This window comes from Thamnophis elegans, chromosome 3 (genome assembly GCF_009769535.1).
Source record: "Thamnophis elegans isolate rThaEle1 chromosome 3, rThaEle1.pri, whole genome shotgun sequence".
In the NCBI taxonomy this organism is placed as follows: Eukaryota; Metazoa; Chordata; class Lepidosauria; order Squamata; family Colubridae; genus Thamnophis; species Thamnophis elegans.
This window is the reverse complement of record NC_045543.1, coordinates 43,936,567-43,953,935: the sequence shown is the minus strand read 5'-3', so window position 1 is coordinate 43,953,935 and position 17,369 is coordinate 43,936,567. Positions and strand designations below refer to the sequence as shown.

Sequence of the window (17,369 nt, the reverse complement as noted above, 5' to 3'; positions counted from 1 at the left end):
CTCTCTCTTTTCCCTCTCTCACTCATTCATACACACTCACACACATCTAGGGATAAAGGTGCTGTCTGAGTTTCCTGCCTCTGTAGGTACCTTCATCGAGGACCTTGACTTTCCAGAGAAGATCTCCTGAGGGCCAGGTAAGTACCAGACTGAGCAACAGATCTTGCTGACTTGAACCCAGAGTATCTCTGCTCCTGCTTCTCCAGTGCAGTGGGGCTTGGGCACCTTTATGCAGAAGGATCTAGGAAGGGAAGCAAGTTTAAAGGTTTCAAATCCTGTATTTTAAGAGCAGGGATTGTCAACTTTTGCTGCTGGTGTTACAAGTATGTATAATCTTTATTGCCATTGTACTTAAATACAACAAAATTGGTTGACCTTTTTAAAATAAAGCTTCCCAGAATAGCAAAAGCCAAAAATAAAACTGATGCAGGTTTTTTTCTAACATCTTTGCCAGTTCAGTTTTGACAGGGAAGCAATGCAGGGAAGGAAAGCAAACAGCAGAGAAAGGGAGAGGTATGGGACACACTTGTGGATGTTTATATGAAAGTGAGGGTTTGGGTAGGGCTTGCTCCATCATGCGTGTGTTTAGTGTTTAGTATCTAGTGTATTTTAGGATTGACATGAAAGGTATTAATGTGATTTTATATACTAGGAAATTTTGTACCTTTGATATTTGAAAGGCAAACAAGTTCAGAACATTCCCACTTCAAGAAGGAAATGTCATTTCAAAATAGGGATTTCAATTTTTAATTCAAAAATGTCCAGGGTCTTTTTTTTCAACCAGTTATATTTGAGTAGTAAAATTAGAAATCTGACATTACATTGTTTCAGAATTCTATTTATTGTTGTCTATTCTCCTGGCAACTTCATGGGAGCCCTTCATTCTGAGGAAAAGAACCTGTAAACTTAATTAGTTAAAAAGGGTTCATTTATGAGGAATCCATTGAGGTGGGTGATGAGCTAGGAAGGCAAATGGACAGGATAATCTGAAGGCCTACATTTTGTAATATAGTTTTTTGTTGTGGTACAGTTTTTCTGACTCTGCTGACCTCCAGTTCTTCTGGATGGCTTTTTTTTTTTTTTTTGTTAACAAACTAGGGTAAGTGCCATAGGGATTTTTAATTACTGTAATTGTCTATTTCAAACATGAAAGTAGTGATGATGCTGTGTTATGATTGTCTTTTATTTTTGGTATATTATTGTTTATCTTGCACACTACACAAATAATTGTAAGATTGCTGGAACTTAAATCTCATATGAATCCTGCTCCATCACTTCCACAGTGCAGGAATTGTCAACCACAACTTTTTTCCGAAAGTTTCTTTGCAAAACTCAAGAGTTCTTTCTCTATCTATATAGTTGTGGCATGGCACACATTTTACACATGAGTAGCTACTAACCATCAAATGCCATTAAGTAAGCAAGCATCTCCATGTTGCAGGTGATTCAAAACCTTCAGCATGCACAGATAACTGATTTTTCTACCCCTATTAGTGCTATCTTAAAGAAAAGAGGAATCTTCCATAAGTTGTGTGGTAAGAAATGTCACACAGTAGTAATATGGCAGAAATTGATGTATTTCTGTGTTGTAGCATAAGTGTAGGCATGCATAGCTATCTCTCTCAGCACTAACTAGGGGTCAAAAGTCTGCGTTCTAGTAAAAGATTTATTTGCTGACTATGGGCATTCTTTAGGTTCAGAGGTCTACATGGAAGTAAATGAGTTACCATATACCATAGACTTGTACAACCATGATTGGTCCACATAGACCATGTGACTCCACCCTTTCCTTGTGTATGCTCAATAAAAGAGGCCTCCGGACTCTGTTCCGGGTCGTCTCATCCCGGAGAAAGACCTGTGTCCGAGTCTTCCTTCATCATTGGCCTCATGGGCGACCCATGGAGAAATCGCATTTCTGTAAAGCTTCTCATAATGATAATCTGGCCAGAAGGGTGACAAAGCAAGAAATAAACAGGTTAAGAATAGCAATTGAAGCAATGAGTTACCGCATCATCGAAAGAGTAAAATATTGTGATGATTGCTGTAAGGTGGCAGAGATGAGAGAAACTGGTCTTATTCAGGCATGCCCAGGTCCACTTCTGATTTCGGGAAGAAGAAAAGAGAGTGCATCTAAGGACAGTTTTGTTTCCTAGGGGAATTAGAATCTTCCCATTGTTTCTACTGAATAGGCGCTGACTAAATACATGCCAGTCAAATGGGTTCTTTCACCAGCAATATTTGTTGAAGGCTCTTCTTCCTGTCCCATGGGCAGCTTCTCCAAGTTGTGACCCAAAAGTGAAACTTAAGAAGCAAGTTAGTGAGGAAAATGGAGGGCACCAGAGGGATATACAGAGATTTCTGCAAATATAATTGAGAGGATTCAGAATAACAGAGTTGAAAGGGACTTTGGAGCTTTTCTAGTTCAATCCCCTGCTCAGGCAGGAGACCCTATAACATTTCAGACAAGTGGTTGTCTAATCTCTTCTTAAAAACCTCCAGTGATGGAGCAGTAACAACTTTTGGAAGTAAGTTATTCCACTGGTTGATTTTCTCACTGTCAGGAAATTTCTCCCTAGTTTTAGGTTGCTTCCCTCCTTGGTTAGTTACCATTCATAGCTTCTTGTCCTGTCTCTGGGTGCTTTGGAGAATAGGTTGACCCCCTCTTCTTTGTGGCAGCCGCTTAGATCGTGGAACATGGCTATCATGTCACCCCTAGTCCTTCTTTTTATTAGACTAATTCCTGTAACCAATCTTCATATATTTTATGAATCGAGATCTTATTTCAAAAGTGCCTTGCTGGGTGGATATGATAGGAGGCCAAACTGGGGTTGTAAAATTCCAGAAGACATCACCTGGCAACTCCCTAGTTATTAACCTGATTTTGGCAGCCCAGATTGGGGAGCTCTAACCAGTGCTGATTGTAGCTGGAGATCCAGCTTCAGAGCTCTCTTCAGATTTCAGAGGCCTCTTCAGAGTTGCCACTAACATGTATATCTGAGAACTATATATAGTTGTCCTGATATACTCACCCTTCCTTTTCCCTTTATCATAATCTGATATAACTGTTGTTCATAGCCATGGCTTTGCTAGGGCTGAAACATATTAGGGGGGAGGAAAATTAATGTATAGTACTGAGAGTGTAGAGCACTTATAGGGCTGAAATCTATGGCTAGTCCATGGCATCTCCCTCTACAGCCATAGACTATTTTCTGCAACCAGTTGCAAAAATAATAGTATTGTACACCTATTTCAGGGGAACTGGAGGATTGCCTGGAAATTTTCAATGAGAGCCTTCCAACTTGCCTGCATTTCCCTTCAAGAGCCCTTGATTTCTTGCTTTCCCACCAAATGCAGTAAACAAAAAGATCACCTTCTGGTCTAGATAATGTTGACCTTCAGTTGTTAGAGGTAATTGTTTGGTCCGAGGAAGCAATTTCACATTTTCCAAAACACTTGTGTCTATGTGGGTGCTTGAGAAGAGAGATAGACAAAGAGAGACGGGGAGATATCTCCTCGGGCTGTCTCATTGGATGACCTCTCTGTCTGTTACTGGAGTAAGAAGAGATATTATCTGTTGGTCAGCAAGAGCTGTCAAGTGAGTTTTGCCCCATTTTACAACCTTTCTTGCCACAGCTGTTAAATGAATCACTGCCATTGTTAAGTTAATAACACAGTTGTTAAGTGAATCTGCCTTCCCCGTCGGCTTTGTTTGAAGGTGATCCTGGAACACTGCAACCATCAGAAATACATGTCAGTTGCCACGCAGCCAAATTTTGATCACATGACCATGAGGATGCTACAACAGTCATAAGGGTGAAGAATGGTCATGTCGCTTTTTTCAATGCTGTTGTAACTTCAAACAGCCACTAAATGAATAGTTGTAAGCCGAGGACTGTCTGTACCATGTTCCACCTCTTTCCCTAAATAGGTGATGGAAGAATGCCTGTTTACAGGATGAACTATTTACTAGGCAAGATCCTCACTCACTACTACTACTATGGGGGTTCTTCCTGGTTCATCCCTAGCTACCTTTTAAGCAAGTAAACACTAGTGGGGCCTCACACCAGAGGTGGGTTGATCCCAGATTGGACTGGATCAGCCGAACCAGTAGTAGTGATGGTGTGAGGCTCCATCCACACACACCCCAGACTCTTCTGCGCATGCACAGAAGCATCACGTGCACGTCCGAGAGTGCACAACCGAACTGGTAGTAAAACATTTGGAAACCCACCACTGCCTCACACCTTGCAGAAAACCAGATTGTTGATATCCCTTTATCAGCAGTTTGATCTGCTCTAATTACTCAGTTACAAGTTTATTATCAAAACAAGTTTCCTTTAACTTACTATAGTGTCATAAGAAGTAACCTGCTTAACAAAAAGGGGCAGAAGGCAGTCACACCATGTTTTCTTCTGACCAAGCTAGTATTTTAATATCCCTGGGCTGGCAATGCAAAAGCAAGCAAAAAATGGGCTCGGGTACACCACCCCATCCTGACCTGAATCCTGTGCAATTCAAAAACTTTTACTACTGGTTCTGTGGGTGTGGCTTGGTGGGCGTGGCAGGGGAAGGATACTGTAAAATCTCCATTCCCACCCCACTCCTGGGGAAGATTACTGCAAAATCTCCATTTCCTCCCAATCAGCTGGAACTCGGGAGGCAGAGAATAGATGGGGGCGGGGCCAGTCAGAGGTGGTATTTACTGGTTCTCCGAACTACTCATAATTTCTGCTACCGATTCTCCAGAACTGGTCAGAACCTGCTGAATATCACCTCAGATCCTGACCCTACCCGCGGGTCCATCCCCTCTACCATCCACAAGTGTAATCAGTTCCATCTTAATACTGTTGTATATCCTGGCCTGAAATTGACTATGATGGGTGCAGGGACTCCTCTTCTTCTGAAACACTGTGAAGATATAGGCCTTCCATTTTCTCAACTATTTTCCCCAAGAAGAGAACTGGAACACCATTGTTCAGCACTCTAGTCTCAGTTTTGTTCCATTACTCTCCTCAATCACTCCAGAAAGGGAAAAAAATAATTTAGGACTAAGTTATGCATCATACATTCAAGTATGGGCCACAAAATTGAAAGTCACAATATCAAATAAAGAGCAGTCCCTTTCCAATCTATTGTTCCAGAATTCTATATTTCAGTCAAGACTTTTACAAGACAAGCTTAACCCACAGAAATATGTGCTCACCGAGATATGTGGACACATTGACATGGGTTCCTTGGTAACGAGACAGAAATGGTTTGCCACTGCTTTCTACTGGGTATCTTTTGACGACCCATTCCCATTGTCACCTACAGTTCTAGATTTTCTTGTTGTCTCCCATCTCAATTTCAGCCAATTTCGCTTTTGCTTAGCAGTATATTTAGTAGCATATAGCTAAGCAGATATCAACCACTGTCAGATATATGCTACTAAATAGAAATATATTTTTATTTTTCCTTTTATTTCAATTACATTTCTTTCAATTTTCCACCAAATCGGCATTGTTATAAAAGTGGGGAAATTGTTACCACAGGTGTAAATATTATCACTAGTATTCCAGGCTTAAGCTAGTAATCCAATCTAATGCTGGATCACTAATAATCCAGTCTAGCATTGCCTAGTGGAACAATATTTCATTGCAGGTGTGGCCCCCTTAGGTTACAGGGGATTTTTATGGTTGGTTGGTTTCGTCTTGGCCCACATATAATACATAATAATAGGACTACCAGATCTGGGCTACAAAAATCAGAATGGTTTCTAGAAGTTAGCAAAAAGATATAGAAAACCTAACCCTTTGCTGCCAAAGTCAGGATTTTTGCAATTGATAGTTCTACCTTCTAATAGGGCCATGGTGGCTCAGTGGCTAAGACGCTGAGCTTGTCGATCAGAAAGGTCGGCAATTCGGCAGTTTGAATCCCTAGTGTCGCGTAACGAACTGAGCTTCTGTTACTTGTCCTAGTTTCTGCCAACCTAGCAGTTAGAAAGCATGTAAAAATACAAGTAGAAAAATGGGGGCCACCTTTGGTGGGAAGGTAACAATGTTCTGTACACTTTCGCCGTTTAGTCATGCTGGCCACATGACCACAGTGACATCTTTCATCAACTTTGAAACGGAGATGAGCACCGCCCCCTAGAGTCGGGAACATCTAGCATATATGTGCAAGGGGACCTTTACCTTTTACCTTGATCTTTACCTTCCAATAGTAACACTGAAAAGAGTCTGCTTCACTCTTCACATATCTCCCTGTCTTTCACTGTTAACTAAGCAGGTCTCTGAGCTGGATTTATGAGAAGAAGTCTTGATCCATTTCCAGGGCGCTTTCCGTAGGCAACACTCAACAAATTAATATGCAGAGCCCAACTTGGCCTAGTCGTATTTTTAAGTGGGGGTGAGGGTTGTTGTTGGTATTGCTAAGCACCCATTCTTTACCCAGGGCACAATGGCTGCCAACAAAGCAAACAAGAGCAAGTCACAAAGCTGTGTTCCCTCAAAGACAAGATGAACTAGGATTATGTTTCTATTCAAAACTGGGACAGAACAACCCCAAAAACAGCATCTGGTGAATGGGCCTTGTGTACTTCCCCTCTCCATCCTCAGGAGTGCCAAGGCAACTGGCTTCTGTGACAGGGAGTTGAGGATCATTGGCTGGGACTCAGAAGCCAGCAAAACATTATGTAAGACCTTCAGCATTTTGATTGGCCTTTGCTTGAAAACAGAGTCGCTGCAGATGGAAGCTAAAATGGACTTTGCATTCAATTGTCTTTGTCTTTGATGTGCACTTTTGTTTTTTCATTTTAATTGCAAATACCTCCAAGAGAGGGGCCGCGAGGAGCCGGGAATTTATCTGTTTCCTCGCAGTCCTTGTTTAGGTCTTTGTAAGGGGAGGGCATCTCTCCAAGTGCAAATAATAGCTTCTAATTTTGGGCTTCACTAAAGGGCAAAACACTAAGGCACCATCAAGCTTGCTTTAAGGTCAGCATAGCTATGGTATTTGCATGTTTCAAAACTGCAATATTTGGTTTTGTAGCACCTGTATCTTAAATGCCAAAATCATCAGATTTACTTTGGCTATAAGTTTCCTTAGAGCCACATCTATGGACATGACTTGACTATGCCACATCCCAATGTCTCTGCTACTTCTTCAAATGGGAATGTTATTGTATATCTATATGATACTAGTTGTGGAAGAAGGAAGAGGAGGAAAAGGGTTAACCTAATAGACATTATCCATAGGAAAAGTTTCCTTTAGTCAAATTGGCTGCAAGTAGTTTAAAACTCCAAATGGCTTAAAAGCTTCTAAAAACATTGTCAATTCAATTAAATATTTATTAGGGTCATAGACCAGCACAAAAAATTATCATTAAAATAAAGCAAAACTGAACAGAACAAGGCATGGTAATATATTACATTTCATGGTGAAATCAATAGGTGAGCAAAGCCTGCCTAATTTTACAGACAGTATAACCAATTTTAGCTACAGTCAGAGAAACTGAATCATAATGATCCGACAATAAGTTTTACATAAAAATGATCAGAATCCCCCAGATATTGAATCAGGTAAGGTGTTAACATGAGTCTGTGAGTCCCTATAGAGAGGGCAATACACAGGATATGAGCTGTAGTTTCAGTGACCTCTTGTCCACAGGGGGAAACTAAGAAGCTTTAAAGCTATTTAAGCAAAGTTATGTCCTAAAATTATACCAGGCCATTTGTATAGAGGTGGGCATAGGAGGAACAAAAACCTCCCAGTTCTCTTTCCTTCAAAAGCCATTTCAAAGGCACCATGTGAATCGTTTCAGGATGCCATATATAGTGGGAGATTCTCAGCTCCCTGATTCTCCATGAGCCAATGTTCTTGGATCTCCCTTTATTCAAATAGCTATTTCAAGGAGAATCTGGGACTGTGATGAAACTACGTGGGAATTTTGATGCTTTGTTGGTTACAACCTCTTATCTGGTGATATTTTATACATTCCCCATTCTATAGATTTCTCATAGAGTTGCTTCCTGTACAGCAGGGGTGTCCAAATTTAGGACACACTGGCTGGGGAATTCTGGGAGTTGAAGTTCACAAGTCTTAAAATTCCCAGCAGTAGAGGTTTTGCTGTAGAGGTTTTGATGGAATGGGCTAGGATATAATAGAATAGAATAGTTTATTGGCCTAGTGTGATGGAATTTGTCTCTCAGCATGAGTTCTCAGTGTACATAAAAACAATGAAGTAATATAATCATAAGGTGCCAACATGAGAAGGTAGTAGAAAAGATGAAAAGGATAATAGTAATTCAGCCACACAACATGGGTAAACATCATTATATATAAGATAGTACTGTGGTAATTACTGTAGGTATTCAGCAGAGTGATGACACAAGGGAAAAAGGAGATCTAGGAAATATAAACTCATATAGGAGTTTATATAGTGATAAACTCTTATAGTGATAGAAAATTATATTTAGAATGCATAATAATGTCAAAATGTGTTGATGTTGTTAGCCCTGTAAGGTAGTCCAGACAAAAAAAACCCACAATCAGCAGTGCTAGCTCTTTTTTTTTATTGTAAGGTTATATTAGCAGGCTCTAGTAAGACTGAAAGTATTTCTCCCTTCCTTTCCTTTTACTCTTCAGAAAACTAGGGAGGGTCTCTTCTGAATGCTTCCAATGCCCTCCCCCCTTATGTGGACTGAGATATATTTTACATGCTGGTTGTCCAGTATGCATCTTTCCCTCCCCCTCCCCCATCCCAGGTCATTCCCATATACAAATACAGATGTGCACCTGGATGGCCAATCTTCTTCCTGGGCAGGTAGATTGCTACAATAAATGAATGATACTATATAAAGTGAAGAATGAGAGGGTGGTTGTGGAAAGCCAAAGCTTACCAGCTGGCACTTTTCCTCCTCAAATGTTTTTTTAAAGAAAATTTTATTTAAAAAATTTTCTTTAATTTCTTTAAATTTATTTATTTCTCTTGGTAGAAGAATCGGTTAAAAACAAGTACAATAATAATTTCAGGTGGAGGACCCCAAATAAGGTTGCTTTACCATGTTGCAGTTTAAAGAAATGCAGGCACAGACACTTGCTGCTTGAGGTATTTTAGACTAGATGATGCCTGTAGACTAAACCAGATTTGCATGATACACTATTATCACTGCCATCACCAACACCAATTTGTAAACTAGTATGTTATGCAAACCCAGCCACTGGGGATTATTTCTGATTCAGTCTGTTGTTCAAATCTAGGAAAACAGGTTACTTGTATTCAGATATATATGGTTCGGGACTTATGTGTATATGAATATAGCCCATATCACAGGGGTGAAATCCTCCCGGTTCGGCCTGGTTCAACCAAACTGGTAGCCACAATTGCCCTTAGTTCTGCGAACCTGTAGTAAAAAAATAGCTTCTGACGATCGCGTGACTCAGCTCAGATTGTCGGAAGGTTTTTTTCTGCTTTTTAAAGCATTTTTCCCTACGAGTTTGTGTGAACCAGCAGGGGGAAATGCTTTAAAAAGCTTTAAAAAAACCTTCCGATGATCGCGCGGCTCACAGCTGAGCCACATGATCATCAGAAGCTATTGTTTTAGCTTTTAAAAGCATTTCCCCCCTGCTAGTTTACCCAAACTGGCAGGGAAAAATGTTTTAAAAAGCTTAAAAAAAATAGCTGAAAGTGAAAAAAAAGTTGGCCACGCCCACCCAGTCACATGACACACACTCCATCAAGCCATGCTCACAGAACCTGGGGGAGGGGGGAATTAGATTTCACCACTGCCGTATAGCTTTGGTATTGGGTATTATATTGGAACACATCACAGGATCAGTTGGAAATCCAGCCACCAGCTTCATTTTGTAATCCCATTTAAAATTTCCCTGACAGAGATTTTAGGTGTGCAATTCTTTTAAAAATTCAGATTTGAAACAGTTGCTTTGGGTTTGAAACAGTCTTCTGCAACCTTACCATGTTTCAACTTTCATTAAGGTTTAATGTCCAGCAAAAATCTCTTGTCTTAAATTTGGAATGGGTGGTTCAATGTGAAACGAGGCTGTTTCAAGCTCAGAACGTTCTCACAATGGTTAGAACTTAGCTAAATATTTCAGATAAAACCAGAATATCTCTTCCAAACTCAAAATGGGTTTGAAATGTACTCTTTCCAAATTGAAATGTTTTGAACTGAAAATGCTTTGCCTGTCCTTTAGTGGTGCGATTCAATTTTTTTTACTACTGAATCTGTGGGCGTGGCTTGGTGGGCGTGGCAGGGGAAGGATACTTATGAGCCGAGGTGGCGCAGTGCAGTACTGCAGTGCAGTACTGCAGGCCACTTCAGCTGACTGTTATCTGCAGTTCAGCAGTTCAAATCTCACCGGCTCAAGGTTGACTCAGCCTTCCATCCTTCTGAGGTGGGTGAAATGAGGACCCAGACTGTGGGGGCAATTTGCTGACTCAATTTGCTAAAAATCTGTAAACCGCTTAGAGAGGGCTGAAAGCCCTATGAAGCGGTATATAAGTCAAATAAATAAATAAATAAATAAATAAATAAATAAATAAATAAATAAATAAATAAATAAATAAATAAATAAATACTGTAAAATCTCCATTCCCTCCCCATTCCTGGGGAAGGTTACTGCAAAATCCCCATTCCCTCCCAATCAGCTGGGACTTGGAAGAATAGATAAGGGCTCGGCCAGTCAGAGGTGGTATTTACTGGTTCTCCGAACTACTCAAAATTTCTGCTACCAATTCTCCAGAACTGGTCAGAACCTGCTGAATACCTGATACCAATACTTCTGATGGCCTTGCTATCCCATTTTTGCTCAAAAGCATTCAGGCAAGGGGAATCAACAAGTTTCTCAGGAATTGGATAGAAAGTAGAACCAGGAAGAACTATTATCTATAGTCCTTCTGTGGCACCCAACATTTGTAATCTGGGGCAAAATGTATCTATACTATTTAGAGGGTAGCCCTGCTTTAAATTTCTCCCTTTGGCAGAAGAGGTCAGAGCTCAGCTGTGTCCCCCTCTTGGGGCATCCCACATTTCAAATGAGATGTAAGTCAGGCAGATTACTTCACATGCAACCTCCAACCTTTCTATGAGCATTATGCCACAAGGTGCACATATATTGGGGTCTGAAGTCAATGGCATCACAATAAATCATGTTGCTAAAATGAGATCGTATGCAACGTCATGTCATCATGCGAATGTCACTTCTTGACTTCTCATACAAGTATATAAATTGTGGCATTTGTGTGATGATCTTATGCCACATAGTTTACCATTTTTCATGTGGGATGTCAAGTCCCTTTTAGATGGCACCAAAAGTTTCCATAGGGTTATTTTCATCATCATCTTTCTGCAAAAGGCTGGATATTGCCAAGTTAAATTCGATCTGGTAATTTAGATGGAGACAGCAAAAATCATTGATTTCTTTTTGTGGCTTTATTTTCTCTGAAGTTTCCTTGCATTTCTGCAGCGTAATTTTGTTGGGACTGAAATACAATAGGGATGCATGCAGCCATTTATAACCACTTGGAGGATTATGTATCAAGGAAGAGAGAGCGCTAGTAACTCCAAACATTGAACCTTTTTACCACTTCTACAGTCTTCTATTTCCCAACTGTTGTTTGTAGGCACAGACTGTTGGATAAGTTCAGTTTGAAAAAATTGACTGTCCTTTGCAATCTGCTATTTAACCATGCTGAGCATGATACAGAAAACTGGAGTATATTACTACACGCTCCCACCCCCAAAGCAAGTATTTTTAGTTCGGTTGGATATAATTAAGCCATCCATATAACAATAATTGACTTCTTCTCCTGGAAGATTATGTTCATAAAGATTATAGCAAATCCAATTCAGTCACAGGCAATGCTTCTAATGCAAAGCAAATGGTCCGCCCCTTTCCAAATGGTAGACTTTAATTCCTTTTTTGTTTTTTGAATGAATACCCTCTAAACCAGTGATGGCAAACCGTTTAGGCACCGAGTGCCCAAAGTGCGTTTGTGCGCCCAAATGCAAAGTGTGCGCATATGCGTGTGCACCCCACCCAAACTTCAAGGTGTGGGCATCTGCACACATGTGTCATGCACATGCTCCCCACACCTGCATGGCAGAGACCCAAAGACCATTGGGTCTCTCATCCTTTGGTCATTATGAACTGTACTTTCCAAGCTGTAACAACTCAACATTTTCTACATTTCCCTCAACAATAGGCAAGCCTTTTCTTTGATCTGAGAAATCTATTTTCCCAACTACTTAGTACTTAGGTTTTTGTTTTTTGTTTTAATTCTATTTCTTTTTAATTTGGCCGTCTGGTACTCATGGAGAGGTTGATGTGACCAACTATAGTACTGGGCGGTGGGAAGGGGAGAGAAGCTTACTTTTAATTATTTTGCTATGTGCATCACATACTTTTTCAAAAAGTGAAATTTCAATTTAAGAAAAGATAACTATTAGGCACATCATGGTATTGAAATAGTCTGGGAAGCAGCCACTTTAAAATGTCAGGAAAATGAGAATAAGAAGTGGAGAGTGAATTAAGGATGTTATCTCTCTAACTATATTGTGCAAAGTAAACCATTTGGTTAGACCAATGGAAAATTTTTACAACAAAAAACAGGGCACTAGCTCTTCACAGTTTACTATCAACAAACTGATTGCCCTAGAACCTTCTATCTGGAAATATTCTGTATTACCTTATAAACCTAATAACTTTAAAGCTATTTTATTTTCCCAAAGAATCTTGGAGATTTAAACCTTTTGAACATGCTGAAACAATATAGGACTTCTGACATACATGTTCAAACATCATGTAAGAGAAATTATTAATAAATAAAATTACAATTAATAAATTGTCTGGATTTGATCTTTTTTTGCACAATTTGAAGCAATTCACTAAAGTTCAGTAACTAAGGTTTTTCTGGAAATATCCTTTTTAGAGAGTTGTATAAATACTAAATTCTTTAATCTCTTTTACAATCCCTATGAATATTGTAAGAATATGTTAGGATTATAATATGCTAATTTTAATCCTAATATCAGATTGTTATATGATAAATCCCATCCCAAGTACCTTTAAAAATTCATCAGAATTAATTTAAAATTATTTTTTAATTTTTAAAAAAATATGTGGATTATGACTGTTCAAATAACTGTATTCAGATCATACAGTTTGATGGAAATGGAAAGTAATATAAACAAAACAAATAAAACATTAAAAAAAGAATTAATTTTAATAGAGCTTTCCTGGAAGATCTGAAGGGCCAGTTTGGAGACAAGTCATCCTAAAGAAAGGCTATTTGGTCATTAAGGTCTTTTTGTTTGCTTGCTTGTTTAAATTTTGATGCCACCCATCTCCCCTAAAAGATGACTCTGAACTGATGCTGACTTGATGGCACATAATCAATCATAAAACATCATTATATTATAAATATTCAAAAAACATGTAATATTACTGTTTGCGCAGAGTTGTCCCTCTTTTCAACATATAACTTTTGAGAATTGAATATGGTAGCATTTGATAGATGGCACCTAAAACTAATTAGCTTTCGATTATATTTCAGAGTACAACAGATATGCAATTTTATTTAGCAGTTCACTGCATTTGATCATTGGCATAAAATGATGGATTGCATTTCACACTGGGCAGCTTGTCAGGGTTCCCACTTGACCATTGTCAAAAGAAAACTCTCTATTTGGTGCCTTTGTGTCAGTTTTTGATGACAAGTCCCTGTGGTTTTCTAAAAAGATTTTCATAAGTACGTAGTTTATTCTTGCCTGCTTTTCCTAAGGCTGAGAAAAAGAAACTAACCTAAGGTCACCCAGCTGGCTTTGTATTTAAAGTGGAACTAGAATTCACATCACCTAGTTTCTGGCCTAGTGCCTTAATCACTACATCAAACTGGTTCTTAGTTGCTAATAAATTTCTACCTTGTGCTGCACGGAAATGGTAATGGGATGATTGTGTATTTAATATGGAAATGGAACTTTTGGCAAAAACATTTGTTGTGATTGAATCAAAGGGGTCAGGCAAATAATAACTCCTGCACAGAGTCCAGAGATATTTCACTAGAAGAGTCCTTCACTCCTCTGTTTGCAACAGAATACCTTATGACAGTGTTTTTCAACCACTGTGCCGCGGCACACTAGTGTGCCGTGACATAGTGTAAGGTGTGCCGTGGGAAAAAGATTTTATATATAGTCAATATAGGCACAGAGTTAAAAAATTTTAACATTTTCTAATGGTGGTGTGCCTCGTGATTTTTTTCATGAAAAAAGCGTGCCTTTGCACAAAAAAGGTTGAAAAACACTGCCTTATGACACTAGACTTGAAATTTTGAGCTTACACAACTTAGAACTTCGCCGTCTCCGATCCAACCTAAGCGTAGTACATAAAATTATATGCTACAATGTCCTACCTGTCAATGAATACTTCAGCTTCAACCACAACAGTAACCGAGCTCACAATAGATACAAACCTATGGTAAATCACTCCAAACTTGATTGCAGAAAATACGATTTCAGTAACAGAAATGTCAATGCCTGGAATGCACTACCTGACAATGTGGTTTCTTCCCCAAACCCACAAAAACTTTAACTTCACCCCATTCCTAAGAGGTCTTTAAGGAGCATGCATAAGCGCAGCAGAGTGCCCACCATCCCTGTCATAATATTTCCTTGTATTTGTATCCATTTCATATATTCATAATCATGTTTATACATATATCTGTTAACTAATTCATGCTTGATGAAATAAAAAAATAAGAATCTAATTCTCTATGTTGATATGCCTTCCTAGCTCTCTGTGTGCTATCAAACGTGTACAAAGTGAAAATGTCCACAGAAAAGGCTATCAGAGAAGACCAGGTGGAGATTTTGGAGTACAACTTCACCAGAATCAGCAAGAACCCTGATCGTGCCACCCTTGATCTCATCGCTGCTGAGGCGGGGCTATCAGTAGAAGAGGTTCTAGTGAGTAGTCGTGTCTTTTAACTTCAAATACAACCATTTGCATCTTGAGGTGATCCATTCATTTCTGGACCACCTTTCTTTCAAGTACCATATTGCTTCCCAATAAATTATTCCTTCTGATTTCCTCCCAGCATTTGCTAGGGCATCACCTGCTAGAACCGTGGTGGTAAATGTACGGCACATATGCCAGAGGTGGCATGCAGAGCCCTCTCTGTGGGCACACACACCAATGCCCCAGTTCAGCCAGCTGGCCGTCGGTTTTCTGATGTGCGCATGCACGCTGGCCAGCTGGTCATCGGGTTTCCAGCTCTATGGCGTGCACACGTGCCCTCTGGTTTGGGCACTCTGTGCCAAAAGGTTCGCCATCACTGTTGTAGAACATATGGGAGAGGAATGAGAATCTGCCTATAATCCCTTCTGTGGAATCAGAATCTTCTTACTGATAGAAGGAGACCACTGTGGGATGTTTATGGTGGGATCAATCCTTTATGCTATTTGACTCTCCTGTTCCACAGTGGATCAGAAATGGAGTGGTAGAATGCTGTAGAGGTGGTAGAATGAATCACAGCACATTTGGCTACAGATAAGAGAGCTCAGTCTTTTGGTTTTGTTTTTTTTTAAAAAACTAATTCATCCTCCCTCAATACACCAAACAAGCAATAGGGAATGGGCTGGGGAAGCATTTTTCTCTTTGACGAAAGCTCCCCCCGCACTTTTTAGTAAGGATTCAAAACTCTTTTTCTTTTACTAATAGGTCAAAATGATAACGCCCATTCCATGCCTACATTTTCCCAGATGGAATGGCCATTCTTTTTTTTTTCTCCTTTCAAAACCTAGATTCTCTGTAGCTCACCACTCATTTTACTATTGCCTGCCAAACTCTCATTGTCTTGTGTCCAGTACTAGGAGTCCTCCTGTCAGAGTTCCAAGTAACATACCACAGCAAGCAAAACTCTGAGGCAGGTAGATTCCTCAAAGAACAATTTTATTTAGTTATTTGTTTGTTTATTTATATGACATATTTTATATGTCATATTAGCACAGGCTGGTGAAAACCAACTCTTCCTATTACCGTGGTTTTAACCTAATTAAAAGTAAAGGTTTTTCACTTTCTCAAAGCAATCAGTCACACGGTCCAATCAGGATACTGTCCAGTTGCAAGGTGACTCCAGTCCCCTCCTTATGAGCACCAGCAGCAATGTCCTTGGTTCCCAAGAGAAAGTATTTTGTTTTGGCTACAACACCCCAACTATCTCTATTCCCCACTCTCTGACCCTCTTCTCCAGTGGGCCAGTGCTGAAATTTCAAAATGGCCTCAGTCAGGCCAGCTTCAGGGTTGACACCTCTACTTACAACCATTCATTTAGTGACCATTCAAAGTTACAACAGCACTGAAAAAGTGACTTATGACCATTTTCCACAGTTATGACCTTTCCAGCATCCCCATAATCATCTGATTAAAATTCAGATGCTTGGCAACTGGTTCATATTTATGACTGTTGCAGTGCCTTCGGGGCCATGTGGTCATCTTTTGTGACCCTTTGACAAGCAAAGTCAATGGGGAAGCCGGATTCACTTAACAACCATGTTACTAACTTAACAATTGCAGTGATTCACTTAACAACTGAGGCAAGAAAAGTTATAAGATGAGGCAGAACCCCTTAACAAATGTCTTGCTTAGCAACAGGAATGTTGGGTTAAATTGTGGTCATAGGTTGAGGATTACCTGTAGCCACTGTCCTCTTTACTCATTGGGAAACATTCCTTTATTTCTCCAGGAATGGTTCAAGAAGCGGCTGGGAGAGTGGAGGAAATCGGAAGGGCTGCCTTCAGAATCCAGGTCTGTCAGAGATTGACTAAAGCTCCCCCTTTTGGAGACATCCCTGGAAAACGGACAGCAGCTCAGTTATCGCTCTCTCTGTGGAATGTTACTGTCAAAAATATTTTTTCCTATTATTTAACCTACTGCTTATTTAAAATGTATATACTAGAGGTGGACAATAAGTATATGAAATTGTGCATGCTGACTGAAATGTAGACCTTTATGAAACTTACAAGGAAAAAGCTACAAACTGTGCCTATTGCAAATACAGTGATAACTTAATGGATCTGGTTTAATATTTCTATTAATTCCAGCAAAATTGATAGGAAGGAGCAATGTGCTTTTCTTGTCTACTGTACTATGAGAAAATAGCTTCAGTACCAGAGTTCAGGAAAGCAAAATCTAGAATCAACTGCATCCATTAACATCTTATAGAAACTAGATTTACAAAAAAGAAGTTTGGGCATGATCCATCATGTGGTGTCTGTAAAGGCCTTCATGTGTACACAAACAAGAGAACAAGCTCCATCTTGCCTGAGTCCATATTCAGTTCCTATGTACACAGAAAACTCACACAATCCATTGTG

The 17,369-nt window shown here is 39.6% G+C and overlaps 1 protein-coding gene across 1 annotated transcript; it reads left to right on the top strand.

Annotated features, from left to right (window-relative positions):
• The first annotated feature begins 14,810 nt into the window (after nt 1-14,810).
• HOPX (HOP homeobox) lies at nt 14,811-16,860 on the top strand. Its single transcript, XM_032214719.1, has 2 exons — nt 14,811-14,960; nt 16,739-16,860. Exons 1-2 carry the CDS (start codon nt 14,823-14,825, stop codon nt 16,814-16,816), a joined length of 216 nt encoding a protein of 71 aa, XP_032070610.1. The 5' UTR covers nt 14,811-14,822; the 3' UTR covers nt 16,817-16,860.
• The last annotated feature ends 509 nt before the right edge of the window (nt 16,861-17,369 follow it).

Excerpts from the sequence above, each read along its gene's own strand:
- HOPX (XM_032214719.1), top strand. The coding sequence starts at position 14,823 with ATGTCCACAGAAAAGGCTATCAGAGAAGACCAGGTGGAGATTTTGGAG. Across the intron at positions 14,961-16,738 it reads TATCAGTAGAAGAGGTTCTA|GAATGGTTCAAGAAGCGGCT; the intron begins GTGAGTAGTCGT and ends TTATTTCTCCAG.